Source organism: Lontra canadensis, unplaced genomic scaffold (genome assembly GCF_010015895.1).
Source record: "Lontra canadensis isolate GAN:19392208 unplaced genomic scaffold, GSC_riverotter_1.0 scaffold11, whole genome shotgun sequence".
Taxonomy (NCBI): Eukaryota; Metazoa; Chordata; class Mammalia; order Carnivora; family Mustelidae; genus Lontra; species Lontra canadensis.
The window spans coordinates 24,902,430-24,920,984 of record NW_022631005.1 but is presented as its reverse complement, the minus strand read 5'-3'; the positions used below and the strand labels follow the sequence as shown (position 1 = coordinate 24,920,984).

At 38.1% G+C, this 18,555-nt stretch overlaps 1 protein-coding gene across 5 annotated transcripts in view; it reads left to right on the top strand.

Annotated features, from left to right (window-relative positions):
• Positions 1–4,171: 4,171 nt before the first annotated feature.
• The window catches only part of CCNT2 (cyclin T2), a 37,974-nt gene continuing 23,590 nt past the window's right edge, over positions 4,172–18,555 (top strand). For 3 of the 5 annotated variants that reach the window (XR_004382508.1, XM_032856176.1, XM_032856178.1), the window contains exons 1-2: positions 4,172–4,354; positions 5,166–5,247. Coding sequence is in view for 4 of the 5 variants with exons in the window: in XM_032856176.1 (XP_032712067.1) it covers positions 4,197–4,354; positions 5,166–5,247 (240 nt within the window). In the remaining variant the exon portion in view is untranslated. Of the gene's footprint in view, positions 4,355–5,165; positions 5,248–7,087; positions 7,115–18,555 lie in introns of all 5 variants that reach the window. The other 2 variants (XM_032856175.1, XM_032856177.1) reach the window with 1 other exon arrangement.

Below are 18,555 nucleotides of genomic sequence, written 5' to 3'. Positions count from 1 at the left end.
GAAAATGAAAACACTAAGTTGAAAAGATATATGCACCCCTGTGTTAACTGCAACACTATTTACAATAGCCAAGATAAGTGTCCATTGATAGACAAATGGATAAAGAAGCTATTGCATACATGTGTGTGCATCCATGCATGCATGTGTGTGCACACAAACACATAAATATTACTTGGCCATAAAAAAAGAGTGAGAGCTTGCCATTTGTGACAACATATATGAATATAAAGGGCATTATGCCAAGTGAAATACACTGAGAAAAACAAATACAGTATGATTTCACCTATATGTGCAATCTAAAAACAAAATTAATAAAACACACTCTTAAAATACAGAGAACAAACTGTTGGTTGCCAGAGCTGAGTTTGGTGGGAGGGATGAGTGAAATATATAAAGGGGATTAAGAGGTACAAACTTTGAGTTATAAAATAAGTCACTGAGATGAAAACTACAGCATAGGGAATATAGTGAATAACATTATAATAATCTTGTATGGTAACAGATGATAACTACATTTATTGTGGTCAGCACTGAGTAATTCACAGAATTGTGAATGTACATGTTCACACCTGAAACTAATACAAGATTGTATGTTAATTTTGCTTCAATTTTTAAAAATTGAGATATTTTCTTCCTGTTGAATTCTAAGATTTCTTTTATATTTTGGATACAAGTCCTTTATCAGATATGTGTTTTGCAAAGATTTTCTCCTCGTACTTTTACTCTCTTCACAGCAGTCTTTCATAGAACAAAGTTCCTTAATTCTAATGAAATCCAACTTAATCTTTTCTTTCATGGATCATGCTTTTGGTGTTGTGTGTAAAAATAATTGCCAACAAAAGGTCACCTAGATTTTCTCCTGTTCCGTCTTACATGTACATTTAGGGACATGTACATTTACTTTACATTTAGGGACATGATCCATTTAGAGTTAATTTTTGTGAACAGTGCAAGGTCTGTATCTAGATTTTTTTTTTTTTTTTACATATGGATAGCCAGTTGTTCTAACATCACTTGTTGAAAAGACTTTCCTTCCTCCATTAAATTCCCTTTGCTTCTTTGTCAAAAATCACTTGACCATTTTTGTGGGTCTATTTCTGGGCTCTCTATTCTGTCCCATTGATCTGTCCATTCTTTTGTCAATATATGCTCTCTTTATTACTGTAGCTTTGCAGTCAGGTAGTGTTAGTCCAACTTCTTTGGATTGTGTTGGCTATTTGGAGGTCTTTTGCCTTTCCCCATAAGCTTTAGAATCAATCTGGTGATATCTACAAAATAACTTGCTAAAACTTTGGGATTGCATTGAATCTATAAATCAAGTTGGGAAGAAATTATCCCAAATGATAATGTCTTCCAACCCATAAACCCACAATATTCTTCCATTTATATCTTTTCTGACTGCCTTAGAGTTTTGTAGTTTTCTACACATAGATCCTGTACATGTTTTAGATTCATTCCTAAGTACGACTTTTTGTAAGCGACACTATGCTATAAATTTTGAGTTTCAATTGTACATTGCTGGTATATAGGAAAGCAAATGATTCCTGTGTATTAATCTTGTATCTTAAGATCTTGCCATAATCACCTGTTCTACATTTTAAGTACTCTCCATGTCCAGCCTGGAGCCCAATGTGGGGCTCAAACCACTCCAAGATCAAACCTGAGCCAGTATCAGGAGTTGGACACTTAACAGACTGAGCTACCCTGGTATGCCTCCACATTTTTAATACTTTGAGACTTTCTACAAAAACAATTATGTCACCCTTGAACAAATTCATTTTTTGCCCTTCCCAATCTGTTTTTCATTCACTTTTCTTACTGCATTAGCTAGGTTGGATTCCAGCATTCCAACACAATGTCGAAAGATGTGGAGAAAGGGAATATTCTTGTTAGCAGGAAAGCTTCTAATTTCTCACCATTAAGTATGATACTAACTGGAGGGTTTTTATAAATTTTCTTTATCAAGCTCTCTTCTATTCCTAATTTGTTTAGAGTTTTTATCATAAATGACTGTTAGGGTAAGCACCTTATAAATGCTACTTTAATTCTATCCTATTACTTCTCTAAGCAGGGACAGATGGGAAGCAAGCAAGGGAGATAAATAAAAGTTATGCAGACAGCTATTCCAAACTGCCTATTGCAACCAAATCAATAGCTCTCTATCGAATATGTGAAAAGGGAAGGCAAAACAAAGATAGAGCAGTACACTGGGCATAGGAGCCCCAAAACAAGGACAAATGCCTGGATTATCAACCAGTAACTCACTTAAAAACATTATCAGTTACCTTTCAGAAATATGTCTGCCTGGGGGCGCCCGGGTGGCGCAGTTTTTAAATGTCTGCCTTCGGCTCAGGTCCTGATCCCTGGGTTCTGGGATTGGGCCCTGCATGGGGTTCCCTGCTCCTGGGAAGCTTGTTTCTCCTTCTCCCACTCCCCCTGCCTGCGTTCCCTCTCACACAGCATCCCTATCAAATAAATAAAATATTTAAAAAAAAAAAAAAGAAAGAAAAATATGTCTGCCTGTATTAGGTCTTTGGCAAATAGTTAAAATTTTAAAGATTTTTTTTATTCATTTATTTGACAGAGATCATAAGTAGGCAGAGAAGCAGGCTCCCCGCTGAGCAGAGAGCCCGATGCGGGGCTCGATCCCCGAAGCCTGGGATCATGACCTGAGCTGAAGGCAGAGGCTTTAACCCACTGAGCCACCCAGGCGCCCCCAAATAGTTAAAATTTTAAAAGGCAGATTTTATTCACACACAGTAGGCACTGGCTCAGAGCCGGAGACCTATCTCCTCCGAGAACGGAGCTCTGCGGTACTCTCTTACAAGGACAGAAGAGGTTAATCATACATGCGGTCTTACACTTTTAACTGTTAACAAAACAAAGTAAATTCAGGGGTCCTCTTGTGTATCTGTTCCTCCCTAACCTTGTTTTAAATCATAGCTTGGGGGCGCCTGGGTGGCTCAGGTCATGATCCCGGGATCAAGCCCCGCATTGGGCTCCCTGCTCCCCGGAAGCCTGCTTCTCCCTCTCCCACTCCCCCTCCCTGTTTGTGTTCCCTCTCTCGCTGTGTCGGTCTGTCAAATACATAAAATCTTTAAAAATAAATAAAATACTTAAATAAATAAAATCTTTTTAAAAATAAGTAAATAAATCATAGCTTTGTGTAAAAACAGTAACCAGGGGCTCCTGGGTGGCTCAGTGGGTTAAAGTCTCTGCCTTTGGCTCAAGTCAAAATCCCAGAGTCCTGGGATCTAGCCCGGCATCCGAATCTCTGCTCCGCAGGGAGCCTGCTTCCCTTCCTCTCTCTCTCTGCCTGCCTCTGTGCCTACTTGTGATCTCTGTCAAATAAATAAATAAAATCTTTAAAAAAAAAAAAAAAAGCACAGTAACCATATGGCCTCAAAATTTGGTCTTAAAAATTCACCTCCCCTTTCTAACGTGATAACCTTTGGCCAGAAATCTCAAAAATAAGCCCCACAACCTAAGTGGCTGTGGAATCCAAACAAGACTACGTTGGGAGCGGGGGAAGCATTCAAATCCACCACAAACGTGGAATGCTGTTTCTCCTGCACTCCTCCAGACGCGTCCTTCCTTCCTAGAGCCGCCAGCAGACAAAGACTTTCGTCGCGGACAACTCCTAAGAAAGCCAACAAGACTGCGCGGATTAAAACTGAAGGAAAATGGGGGCTGAGCCATGCGCGTGCGACACAGGACAGCTTTTCTTAAAGCGCCGCCAGCCTCTCGGCCCTAGAACCCGGCCGACTTTAAAGTCCACGCCCAGGTCGCACCACGCAGCCGCCCGCCTGCCTTCCCTCTGCACGCGACCTGGGGCCAGCCCCTTCGTTCTTCTGCCCAACCCTTCGCCCCGCCAATCCTACACCCGGCATGCATCGCTCCGACCTTTTCCTTCCCAGCCGACCCCCACCTTCGGGCGCCTCTAAATGACAAGTGGCGCGGGGCATTGTGGTCCCGAGCGTGAGAGCGAGACCGGGGGCTGGAAAAAGAAAGCAAAAGACGGGGGCGAGCCGGTAGGGCGGCCCCTGCGCACGCGCACGGGCGGCGGCGAGGGTGAAAAGGGGCGGTGCGTGGTCTACGGCGAGCGGAGTGGGGCGGGGTCGCGCGGCCTTGGCCGGGAGTCCGCGAGCCGGGACGGGAGGGGGGTGGGTGAGGGAGCGGGCGCAGGAGGAAGTGTCATGGCGTCGGGCCGTGGAGGTTCTTCTCGCTGGTTCTTTACTCGGGAACAGCTGGAGAACACGCCAAGCCGCCGCTGCGGTATGGAGGCGGATAAAGAGCTCTCATACCGCCAGCAGGCGGCCAACCTCATCCAGGACATGGGACAACGTCTCAATGTGTATCCTTTCCTATTCTTGGCCCTCCGCCGCTCACGCCCTGTCCCTCCTTACTATTCGTCCAGTCGCCTGGTTGCTGGGCCTGCTGCCCCGCGAACATGGCGCCGCCGCCTCGGCCTTCGCTGGGCTGCGGCTGCGGTGTAAGGGAAGGCAGGCTCGGGCTCGGGAGGCCGCAAGCGGCCAGTGAAGGAGGGGAGGAGAGGAGTCCGGGAATGCGGGCTGGGAGGCAGCGTTGTATAATCTGTTTGGGGCCGCGCGTGTGGCGGCGGGGGATGGGAGTGGCGCCGAGACCCGAAGGGAATCTTAGGGATTATCGCAGAAAAGAGGTGGCTACTTCGACTTTTAGTCGGAGAAAGGGTCGAATGGTAGGAGGGTTACCGATGCTGAAAGGCATAAGTGTTCTCCGCGGCCTCTCCCCGCGCTCCTCGCTGGTTTGATGGCGGGTCTCGTACCCTGGGAGCTCACTGGAGGTCTTTATGTTCTTGGCGTGGTTTTGTATGGATGTGCGCGCGCGTGTTTCAACTGTCTGATGTTGAGCTTAGTCAGTCCTAGCCATTGATAAATCCTTCCCGGCTTACTTAATAGCAATATTGGATGCTCAGCACTTATTATTACTGTTGGCGTCGAGCCTACCACCACCCTGCAAGGTTTTGTGTGTGTGTGTGTGTGTGTGTGTGTGTGTAGTTTTGGGATTGGTTTTGAGTGAACGGTAAGCACTGGAAAAACACCGTAGATCGGGAATTTTCCATCAAAATTGTTCCTGTAAATTAAATACTGTTTTTTCTCGGATATTTCCTAAATGTTACGTTCCAGCTCTCAGCTTACAATAAACACTGCGATTGTTTATATGCACAGGTTTTATATGCACCATTCTTTCACCAAATTCAGTAGAAATGTAAGTACTATTTTATTGTTTTTTACCATAACCATAACCAAATTTTGAGGTAAAATGGATACGCAGAAAAAAGTTGGTCGTTGACTTTATTTTTGGACTTAGTGTTGTAAATTAATAGTGAAAGTAAACCGCGTGATAAACGTTTTTGCTTGAAATGCAAAATGTTCCTGGTTTGTTTTTAATTTGTGATGATAAGCTGCCGGGCACTGTGTTAGGCTCTGCCAGGGTTTTGAGCTAAAGAGTAATAAACGTTTATTTACTCACTTATTATATCGGTATTCGTTTAAATTTTATACTTTTGGATAATTTCAGATAGTAATGTACAGTGTAATTTGGCCTAGTCACTCTGGTGTACATCTTAAATGTGTTGGACTCCTTGTGCTTGAAATACTGTGAACTGGGCTTAATTGTGACATTCTTTTTAAATGACCCTTTGAAAGTTAAATGGTTAGCAGAAATATTTTATTTGCTATTAAAGTTTTTTAAGGTATCAGCGTTCCTCTTTATCACAGCATTAGTTGTCTACTTAAATCTTTGGTGACTTAGACATCAAATTTTCTTGAATTCACACATACATTATCAGAGGTGTGTATATGTATAATCAGTTTTGAAGTAAAATTTATCTTCCAGTACTAAAGAACATAACCTATAAATCTTGAAGAATAAATAGTGTTGGGTTGAAATTTTTATTTTACCTTGTGAAAGGTGTGAGTTTGGTGTCTGTCCTTTTCAGAGTAATATGCATACTGTGTTGCATCTGTTAACAAAATTGCCCAATATTTAACTCTGTCTTAATTGTCACTATTTTTTTGTTCTTTTTATCACAGCTGTTTTTAGAATGCTATTCAGAAAGGTGTGTATAGAAAAAAAATGGATCATGGAAGACTTTATGCTATTTGTAGTTTGTCATTAAGACCTTTTTGCTAAGAAAACAATCTTTGAAAAGGTCCTTGAAATACTTTTTTCTGATTGGAAGGAACAGCTTCATAGCTTAGATTGATTCGTGTTTTAATCTCTTCTGATCATAAGACGTTTTGGTCTCCTGAAGGCTCCTTTTCTTCTCTTTCTCTTTTAAATCTACATGATTCTTGTTCTATTTCTGTTTTCCTAGTTATTTCTTTGGCACAGAACTTGGGTCAGTGATAGTGTTATGGAAGAGAGAGGAAGCCTTTTTGGCAATAACATTAGATTGAGAGAATGAAATTTAAATTGGCTCCAAAGGCAGTGGTAAACTAATGAATACTAATATAAATGTGACTTTCCTTAAGTAGCCCTGAAAAATGCTGGTAGAAATCATAAGTCAAAATAGTCCTGGAAATTTTCTTGATGTGGCTACAGATGTCCCATTTGCTTAAACAGGTTACTTTTCTACTTCCAGTAAATGATCTCACCACAAGACTATACTTCTTTTTGAACCCTCCCTCTTTCATAATTTGTCTCTGCGGCCTGGTTGGTGTGCTTTAAAACAGTTATCTTGCTTATAGCCAAAATTCACAGCTTTAACTTTAAATTGACTAGTGAAGCACAGGTCCTTTGCATTCTTTAACTAATTTACTTAAATGCCATCATCAATAAAAAGCCAAAGTATTTTTATTACCCCATTTAGTGTCTTATATATGTACAAAGGTAAACTCAGCATTTTACATTAAAATGTTATTAGCAATTGAAGTCTGATATTAATTTCTATTTGAAAACGTGGCATTGCACACTTCATATCTAATTGTTGTCTTTTTTACCTTTGCTGTTATATCAAAAGTGGTTTTAATATTTGTATTGATGCACTTGCATCAGTTGCACAGCCTCACTCTTTTATCTTTTTTTTTTTTTCCTATTCTTTTAGGGTGAAGGGGGTGGTCTCAAATTGAATGTGAGTCACTTTTAAATTCATACTCCCCCACATCATTGGGAAAATTTTTCTTGTAGGGTTATAATGGAATGTCATAGTAAACTACAAAAAGCATGAATTTCACCACAAAGTAAACTGAACACCATTCAGTAAATTCCTAACAAGTTTAAATTTGAAGATGCTAGGGACAAACTATAGCTAGTTTTGTAATAAATACCATGCATTAGTTATATTAAAATGTTTAATGATTATGTGGATTCATTGTGTTTTCCTACATTGACTAATTTAAAAGTAAAATGTCCCCTAAATTTTAAATGCTATTGTTTAAGAATAAAATCAGTGTCAACATGTGTTGTGACCCAGAAACTGTCTTTTATCATTGAGTTTTATTGTCAGTATCTCTTGGAGAGTTGGATCACTATCAGCATAAATGACTTTTATATGTAACCTAATTAGTTAAGTCTACCCTTTGCTCACTGGATGCAGTGAGGTTTATGTAATTCGGGTTAGTAATTAAAGAATGACCTTGTAGCATCAAGCTCGAGATAAATCTAGTAAAGTATAAAAGCCCTGGCGCCAAGAGTGCCTCCAAGTTACATACTGTGGGAGAATATCCTCTACAGTGTCAATCTTGGAATAAATATTGACCCAACTTCTCCTAGAAACTCTGTTCATTAATTTGGTTCGTCAAGTTCATGATGCATTTGTTTCTTCTATTAATTCCACGTTTAGTGAATTCTCTTAAGATCAGATCTTAAACATACTGTTTTCTCAGTGTTTTGGGTGGTCACGGTCTATTCTCATAGCACCTCTCCAGATCACATGGCCATTTTTATCTTCTCTTAACTTTCCTTAGTTCCATTGTCTCTTTTTTTGACTGCAGCATTCAGAACTATATATAATCCACCAGATTTAAATGTATTGAAGTTCTCATTTAACATACTGTATTTCTGCTAAGGTTCCAAGAGTACACAATTAAGGACAGTATTCAGGACTGATGATATTAAGGAATGACTATAATGACTTCTAAGAGTGCATCATCTAGGTCATGTCTACATTTTATACATCTTAAGTTAGATGATCAGCTGCTACACGTAAGCAAACTTGTATTTTTGCTTGTGCTAAAATTTGTTTACCACTTCTTGCTTAAAATCTTTATAATCTTTATCAGTTGACCTGACTTTTGACTATGAGATGTCATTTGAAAATCTGCAGTTGTTCTTTTTGCATTCCTTTTTCCCCCCATAAAGACTTAATGAGGAAAGCTATTCTTGTATCCATCTACAGAAATGACCGTAGTACCTGTTCTTTGATAATACAGCATTCTGCCATTATAATTTTTAAGAATAGTCTGCAATAGAAATTTATTCAAGACTTTTGAAGTAGTTTTTATCTCGTTTATACTGTGCATATTTATACTCAGTCATAAAATTGTCCTACATGATTGCCTTTTCTGAAAGAAAACCAGCATTTTGGGGAACTTGGTTAGCTAAAGGGTTTTGCTTATATTTTTATTGTGAAAGCCCTTAATTTCTCTCAAATATAGTAACATAGATGAAGTTAAGTATAAAAATGTTTCCCGACACATACATTCAGATTAGAAGGTAAACAATGTAAGGGCAGGATTTTGTTTGTTTCCTTTCTTTTTTGGTTTTACTGATGGTTGTGTCGCCAGTACTTCACATAAAGTAGGTAATAGAGCAGCCATTTGTCAATAAGATGGATCAAATCATGTTTCTCACGATCTGTTGAGTGAAGTCTTATACATTTTCCTCTGTATACATTCTCTCTACAGAGACAAGCTTTAAATATTTTATTTTGAAAACTGATATAGGCACATAGTAAATGAAAATGGTAGAGAGGGGGATGTGATAAACCACCCTCCAATTTGAGTGTGTAAGCCCACTGCCCCAGAACATGTGCTGTTAAGTTTTTGTGTGCCCTTTCAGAAATATTTTCTGCTTGTTCAAGCTTTTATGTATGTATAACTTTTTTAGCCCCCCCCAAAAAGGGTTGAGTTGGGTTTGGTTTCATAGTTGTTAGAAGTCCTCCTTCGAATTAGGCCCCAGAGTCCCCTGTTAGCCATATATGAGTCTTACCATTTATGCATTGTGCATCCCTCTTTTTCCAGATGGTGCATTCTCTTCTCATGTAACAATGGTCTCTCAGGTTTTAAGACAGGTGAAGTTTAACTCTTCTTGAAGCATTCCCAAGATAACTCCAAACTCCACTCTTTGACTTCTGAATTTCTTTCTTATTCTTTGAGTCCTGTTCACATCCTGTTGTATTCCATCTATTTGGTGTCCTTTATTGCTACAGCATAACTACATTTGTGAGGTGAAGTGGATTTTTTATATAAAGATTTTTATTTACTTATTTGTGAGAGAGTACACAAGAGAGCACAAGCAGGAGGAGCGGCAGAGGGAGAGAGAGAGGGAGAATCAGGCTCCCCACTGAGCAGGGAGCCCGACACCTGGCTTGATCCCAGGACCCTGGGACCATGACCTGAGCCGAAGGCAGAAGCTTAACCAACTGAGTCACCCAGGTGCCCCAGGGTTTGTTTGTTTGTTTACTGTAAAATACAACACAAACATAAAACCACCAACCATGTATAGCTTAGTGAATTACAGTAAGGCCAACAACCTTGTAACCACCACTCAAGAAAGAGAACTTTGCTAACTATCCCGGAAATGTTTCCGTGTGCCCCATCCTTATGTCAACCCCTTCCCTCCCTCCACAAAATAATTATTATAGTTATCAGTTATTACAGTTATCATTAGGTTTCGTATAGTTTTACCACCTATTCCTACACTCCTAAATGCCTCAGTTTCATCTTGCCCGTTATTAAAAATTTGACTACTTTTTTGAGTCTCTGAATCTACAGTTTCTCCTCCATCCCTTTCTTTCCCTTAAATTTTATCTGTTGAAGAACCTAAGGCAATAGACCTGTAGAGTCTGGATTTTGCTGATTGTATACTCATGGTGCAGTTTATCATGTTCTTTTGTTCTTGAAGTCCCTGCAAATTGCCAGGTAGATCTAGAAATTTCATCAAACTCAGGTTAGATGAGTAAGTTTAGTAAGACTACAGGTGTTGAGATGCCTAATTAGGAGCCATCTGATGTCTTTTTATCTCTGTGTTAGCAGCTTTTGACTGATACTCAACATCTAGATCCTTTGGTTCATGGTGATACTCTCATTTCATTAGTAATTGGAATATTTTTGTATTGAAATGCTGTGATTCATCTACTACTTAGACTCCCAGTTGTATAGTTCATAAAGGAAAAGCAGGATAAATATATGATTCTTACCCTACATGTACTACTTTTGTTGAAATGTAATTCATATACTGTATGTTTCATCAGTTGAAAGTGTAGTTTAGTGGAGTTTTTTAAGTGTATTCACAAAGTTGTATGTTAATTTTAGAAATTTTCGTTACCCCAAGAAGAAACCCTACACCAGTTGGCCATCTCTTTACATTCTTCCCCCACCCTATTCTGGACTTTTCCTATAAGTGGAAACATTCAATACGTGGTATTTTCTGACTGGCCTCTTTCCCTTACTGCATAATGTTTTTAAATTTATCTGTATTGTAGCTTATAAGCTTATTGTAGCTTGTAAGTGAAGTGTAAGCTTCACTTAACTTTTCTTGCAGACTACCATTGTACTCCATTTTATATATCCATTTATCAGTTGATGGACATTTGAGTTGTTTCCACTTTTTGGCTATTATACGGCTCCTGTGAACATTTATGTGTAAGTTTCTGAGTGGACATATGCTTTGATTTCTCTCAGGTGCAGAAGTAGAATTGCTAGACCATATGGTAACTCTATACCCCAGTAATCTTGTATAGCTTCCTCACTATCTGTTACAGCAAGGTATTCCAGGCTTATCTTGTACATTTTCTTTTCCACAGCTGGAATCGCCATTTCTTTAATTAATCCTCCTTTGTTTTAGTAGGAAGTGAGCTGGACACTAGGGATACTGTATTTGTCTTGTTTCTGGGCATCTACAATGAACAGAGAGAGGAAATATATAGTACCATAAATACCCATTTATTATGCAGATTGGTATATTAAGTGTTTATTATTCATTTACACATTAAATATATGAAATATATTAACCAGATTTTTTTAATAGGTATTTCTTTTAAATGTATATTTTAAATACCTCAGGAGTTTTGCTAATTCAAGATAGCAGCATTTTTTACTTAACCTCTCTTTGTGATATATTTCTCTGACCTTCCACACCAAATAGTTCTTAAGAATGTGGGATTAGTGGGCACCTGAGTGGCTCAGTTGGCTAACTGTCTGCCTTTGGCCTAGGTCATGATCCCCGGGTCCTGGCCCCACTGCAGGCTCTCTCTCAGCCTGGAGTGGAGCTGCTTCTCCCTCCCCCTCTGCCTGCCACTCCCCCTGCTTGTGCTCTGTCAAGTAAATAAATAATTTTTTTTTTTTTTTAATGTAGAATTAGAGAATTTATCCCATCATCACTCATTAATTTAACCTCACATTACACAAATAAGTGTTGGAATAGCAGTACTATCACCACCAGTATAATTACTGAGAACAATAAAATGTTTTTGTTTGCTTTCCCTCTCAGCCCTGGTGTTTAAAGTCCTGTTAATGGCTACTACATTACCTTAAATAGCCATTAACAAAACTCTCCCTTTTAATCCTTATTTAATCTTAGTTCTACAAGTAACTATTTTTTGTTCACTGCCAGTGCTTTTGTTGATGTCTCTGTAATCATTTTGATTGTTTGAAGTTCTCTCAAACATCATGGAAACAAAATTCTCTGAATCTTTGCATGTTGATAATAGTTTATCTGTGATATTTATATTCAAGGTCAGTTTTGCTGTGTATAAAATTCTTGACTCATGCTTTCTTTTCTGAGATATCTTAAATATGTAACACCTTTTTTTCCTGGCATAAAGCACTACTACTGGTGATGATCTAGTTTTCTTATGGCTATGGGACTTTTTTTTTTCCTTTGTAATCCAGTAATTTTACTATGGATTATCTTGATGTTGGTTGTTCTCGGTTTATATACTCAAGGGATCTTTCAGTGTGTGACTTCATTATCTTCTTTTTTTTTTTTTTTTTTTTTGTGGGCAGCGGAACAAGGTTTATTGAGTGATATTAAAGCAAAATTTATTGATAGTACAAAGCTATCAAAGAGGGAGGAGACATGAGAGGGTTGCCCGTCTTTTTTACTTACGTTTTGTGTTTTGAATCCTTAGTGTCTGTTAGTTTGGAGGTGTGTTACTCTTTTAATTTTTCTGGGTTTCTGTTGTGATAAAATATACATAGCATGAAATTTATCATTTTAACCATTTTTTTAAGATTTTTTAAGATTTTATTTATTTAACAGAGAGAGCGAGAGAGCACAAGCAACGGGAGCAATAAGAAGGAGAGGGAGAAGCAGGCTCCCCACCAAGCAGGAACCCATTGCGGGCCTCAGTCCCAGGACTCTGGGATCATGACCTGAGCCAAAGGCAAATGCTTAACCATCTGAGTCACCCAGGCGCCCCTAAAGGTTTTATTTATTTGTCAGAGAGAGAGAGAGAGAGAGACTGAGCAAGCAGGGTGGGTAGCAGGCAGAGGGAGAAGCAGGTTCCCTGCTGAGCGAGGAGCCTGATGTGGGACTTGATCCCAGGACTCTGGGATCATTACCTGAGCCAGAGGCAGGTGCTTAACGGACTGAGCCACCTAGGTGTCTCTTTTTTTCTTTTTAAAGGTCATTTTAACCTTTTTTTTTTTTTAAAGATTTTATTTGTTTGACAGACCGAGATCACAAGTAGGCAGAGAGGCAGGCAGAGAGAGAGAGGAGAAAGCAGGCTCCCTGCTGAGCAGAGAGCCCTGTGTGGGGCTCAGTCCCAGGATCCTGGGATCATGACCTGAGCCGAAGGCAGAGGCTTTAACCCACTGAGCCACCCAGGCGCCCCCATTTTAACCATTTTTAAGAGTACAGTTCAGTGACATTGTTGAGCAAACATCACCACTATCTAGTTCTAGTACTTTTTTTTATCTTTTCAAATGGAAATTCTGCTCATTGAGCAAACTTCACATTCTCCCCTCCCCGCAGACCCTGAAAACCACCTTTCTATTTAGTCTATGAATTTCACTATTGTTTACCTCATATAAGTGGCGTCATACAATATTTGTCCTTTTTTGTGTGTGTTTTATTTCACTTAGCATAGTGTTTTCAGGATTCATCCATGTTGTGGCATGTGTCAGAATTTTCTTCTTTTTAGGGCTGAATGTTATTCCTTTGCATGGATGAACCACGGTTGGATTCCTTTTACCTTTTGGTTATTGTGAATAATGCTGCTGTGAATGTAGGTTTATAAAAATCTACTTAGGTCCTTGCTTTCAACTCTTTTGAGCCTATACCCAGAAGTGAAATTACTAGATCACATTGTGAGTCCATATTTAATTTTTGAGAAACTGCCCTGTTTTCCACAGCAATAGCACTGTCTTAAATTCCCATTAACAATGAATAAGGGTACCAAGTTCTCCATGTCCTCACCAGCATGAGCTCTTTTCTGATTTTCTGATAATAACCATCCTAATGAATGTGAAGTGGGTATCTCGTTGTAGTTTTAGTTTGCATTTCTCTGGTGGCTACTGGTGTTTAGCATTTCTTCATGTGGTTACTGGCCATTTGTGTATTTTCTTTGGAGAAATGTCTAACCAGTCTTTCATCCATTTTTTTAATTGGATTTTTTTCTTAAATTATAGGAGTTCCTTATATACCCTGGATATTATTCTCTTACCAGATACATGATTTGCAATTTTTTTTTTCATTCTGTAAGCTCGTTCACTTTTTTGATGAACAAAAGTTTTTTATTTTGATGAACCCAGTTTACCTATTTTTTCTTGTGTTGCTTATGCTTTTGGTGTCATTTTTAAGAAATCATTGCCTAACCTTTCATGGAGCTTTTCTCGTTTTCTACTAAGAGTTTTACAGGTTTAGTTCTTATATTTAGGTCACTGACCCATTGTGAGTTAATTTTTGTGTGTGGTGTGATGTGAGGGTTTAATTTCATTGTTTTGCATGTGTATATCCAGTTTTCCCAGTACCATTTGTTGTTTTTTGTCTTTTGTTTTTTTGAGCAGTACTTTCTACTGTGATTTTTGTTGCTTAGGGTTAACTCTTCTGGTTTTTACAGTATCTTAGTATGGCCTAAATAACTTTTCATTTACATATACAAAAATAAAACAATTGACTTTCTGAGGTTCCCTGGCTATGTACCCCTCCCTCGTTTTTATTTTCTGTTTACCTTCTCCCTGTCCTGCCAGTTCTGCTTTAGATCTCAAAAATTCTTTCCAGTGTGGAGTCCTGGAAAAGAGCCTTGGGAGATCTGTTTAATAGTACATAAGAAGTTAGCTTTAACCCTTAAAGCCCTTCTCTAGGCCTCTGACATATACCCACTTAATTGAACTTGACAGAATTCCTCTCCAGTTCAGCTGCTGTTCTCTGATTGGTCCACCATGATTTCCAGTAAATGTCCGTGGGCTATTTTGAGGTTCTTTTATCAAGCCTAGCAAATGGCCCATTACTTTGCTTTGCTTCTTGTTGCGTAGATGCTGATACTGGGTAGGGATTATGGATACATATTTGCCAGGTTTGTCCTTTATCCATTTGTATTTTGGAATTTCCTAGGAATGCCTTACCAGGTAGTTTGGTTATAAATATCCGTGGAGTTTTGCTTTTGTTCTCTTGTTACTCTGCTTTTCTGTGGGGATTTGGTTACCACCTCTGCCCCTATCTTCTCAGAATTCTTCTACCTTCTTAAAAGGTAATTGTCAGTCACTTTAAGAGATGATACGCTAATTTCCAAACAAGGGAATAGACTATCATCTAAACGTACTGTTGACCCTTAGGTTTGAACTCTGTAGGTCCACTTAATACAGATTTTTTTCAATAAATATATTAGGAAATTTTTTAGACATTTGCAATAATTTCGAAAAAACTCAATGACAAACCATATAGCCTAGAAAAACTGAAAATTTGAGAAAAATGAGGTATTGGGAGAAGATGGTATATAATACATATAACATAGAAAATGTGTTAATTGACAATCTATAGGCTTGCAGTCAATAGTAGGTTACTTAAAGAGTTTTGGGAGAGTCAGAGTTACATATGTATTGTGTGTGTAGGGGGGTGGCACTACTAATACCTACATTGTTCAGGGAACAATTTTAATAGTTTAATAGGTCCCTTAATAGGTTTAAGAATGTCTAAGGAGAAAAGGGTAATTTTTTAGGAATAATTAAGTCACTTGAACTTATTTCTGTTAAAGAAGGAACATTATGATCCATCTGGAATAGTTTATCAATAGACATAAAAAGCGTATGTGATATTATTGACTGATTTTTTTGCAAATTAATTCTGAAAAGATCTCCAGAATGTTCTCCCACAAAACTTCAATGTTATTTTGAAACATGGAACTCTGCCTGCCTAATTACAGGGTTGTTGACTTGATGTAGTGTATTGGGTAGTATACTATACAAGTCTTTATAAAGTCTTTGTGAAGCAGCTCTTTTTTTCTCCCCCCAAAATTAGGTGATTGTAAAAGGTTCAAATCAAATCATTTTTACATGCGCACACACGCGTATACACACATACACACACTTAATGTGTCTGTTAGTCCTGATAGTTCATGTTCTTATGGTAGCTTTAGCTCATTTGTCTCAAGTAAGAAAGCATTTTATACAGTTTGGTAATGTAGCATTTCTAAACTAACTGATGTATAGAATAGAGCAGATTTTTACATTAACAAATGTGTGTCAAATATTTTTATTACCCAAAACACACAAAGGTCTCTCTAAAGACTGTGTAATTTATAAGTTGACTTTGAAGGCAGTTGGAACAGAAATTCTGAAGATGTTTTTAGTGCATAAGATTGGGTAAAATAATTTTTTTAAGGGAAAATCAAATTGTTATATACTTTACAATGGGGGGAGATGATGGAAATCTAAAATTTTATTCTTAACTAAGTTACTGTTGTAGATGTAAAGTTATTTAGTAAGTAGTCCTGATACCATATTTACAGAAAAACATGTAAAATGAAGGTTTTTTAAAGTTATTTGAGTCTGATACAGAAAAAGAAACAAATGACTGTAGAAGTTCACCTATTTGTTCAGCACTGGAATTTTTAAATATTACAGCTTTAATGGTTTGTACTTTGTTACGTGATGCTATATGTTTATGTGACAGTAGTTAGTCCACATAGAGTGCATGTTATGTGACAAGCAGTGTGCAAAGTAGGCGTGATTTTTTTTTTTAAATAAATAAGAAATAGTGTTTTTCCTAAGGGATTTACATTCTAGTGAGAGAAAGAAAAAAAATTTGTCTTTCTGCTCTGGGAATAACTAGGAAAAGTAATCAGTTTGAGCTATTTTGAGATGCCAGTGGACATTTAATACATTTCAGTCTGTTTCATATCATTTTAATGTATTTTTTCTTTAGAATGCCAATTGTGGGTTTAAACCTGTACTAATAATATAGCCACTAACTAGAAGTGAATTAATTTCACATTTCTTTACTATTTTAACATGGCTGCTAGGAAAATTACACTTGTGGCTCACATTACATTTCTATTTGATGGTGCTGGTTTGGGCTATAAACTCTTAAAAAGTAATACCAGTTAACTAATGAAAAGTATAGACATTTGTATCTGTCAACAAGATTACTGTTGGATCTCACCGTAGTAATTTGTTCTATAGAGAAGTTTGCACATTCAAGCTAATTTTAAATAGAGGGCTCATTCAGAAGTTGAAAAAGTAATGATAATGATTCTTTTCTGGTCAAAAATCTTGAGATCATGAAAACTATAATAGTTGCATGCTTAGAAAAAAAAATTAGCTTTCAGCAGAGAAAGGAAATTCTGAGGATCTGGGGAAAGTCTTTAAATGATGCACTGATTCAGAGAATATAATCAAATTTTTACACACTCCCCCCATTGTTAAATAGAAGTTTTAGTTTGTATTGCTCTAGCTCAGTGATTGCTGTTTAGAGTGACTAACAGGAGTACCTATTTGAATTAACAGTACGGTTCACTTTATGTAGACCTAAACATCTGTTCCAATTATTTTTTTTTTACTTTTTCTAAATTTTTTTTATTTTTTTAATAAACATGTAATGTATTATTAGCCCCAGGGGTACAGGTTTGCAAATCACCAGGTTTACACACTTCACAGCACTCACCACAGCACATACCCTCCCCAATGTCCATAACCCCACCACCTTCTCCCAAACACCACCACCCCCCCTACCTCACCCTCACAACCCCCCTACCCCCTGCAACCCTCAGTTTGTTTTGTGAGATTAAGAGTTTCTTTTATGGTTCGTCTCCCTCCCAATCCCATCTTGTTTCATTTATTCTTTTCCTTTCCCCTCTCAGAAAGCTTTTTAAAAACGATTTTTAAGGGGCGCCTGGGTGGCTCAGTGGGTTAAGCCACTGCCTTTGGCTTGGGTCGTGATCTCAGGGTCCTGGGATGGGGCCCCGCATCAGGCTCTCTGCTCAGCGGGGAGCCTGCTTCTCCCTCTCTCTCTGCCTGCCTCTCTGCCTACTTGTGATCTCTGTCTGTCAAATGAATAAATAAAATCTTAAAAAAGAAAAAAAAACGATTTTTAAGAAATTGCCACACTTTTGCAAAGTAGCCATACCATTTTACCTTCCCACAAGCAATGTGTTAAGGGTTCCAATTTCTCCACATCTTTGCCAACATTTGTAACTGTTACTGTCTGTCTTTTTAAAATTATTATTTTATTATTATACCCATCTTACAGGCATCCTAGTGAGTATAAAAAGCATTATCTCTTTGTGGTTTCAGTTTGCATTTCTGTAATGATTAGTGTTATTGAGCATCTTTGCATGTGTTTATTGGCCATCTCTAGTATCTTCTGGGGGGAGATTTCTACTTATCCCTCCCCTCCCCTTTTTTTTAAGGTAGGCTTCATGCCTGGCAGAGCCTGAACTCATGACCCTGAGATCAAGAGTCAGATGCTTAATCCACTGAGCCATCCAGGCACCCCTCCTTCCTATTTTTTTAATTTCATCATCTCTCTATCAAATTGTGAGAGTTGTAGATATATTCTAGATACCAATCCCTTACCAGATACAGGATTTGCAAATATTTTCTTTCATTCCATGGGTTACCTTTTTCACTTTGCTGATATTTCATCCATAATACATGCATTTAATTTACTAGGATTTTTCTTTTGTCATTTGCATTTTGATGTCATATCAAAGAGAACATTGCTTGATCCATGGTCATGAAGATTTAGTCCTCTTCTCAGAGTTTTATAATTTTTAGCTCTTGTATCTAGGTCTGTGATCCATTTTTAGTAAGTTTTTGTTTATGGTGTAAAGAAGGGGACTACCTTCTTTTTGTTTTTGTTTATTTGTTTGCATGTGGATATACAGTTGTCCCAGCACTGTTTTTTGAAAAG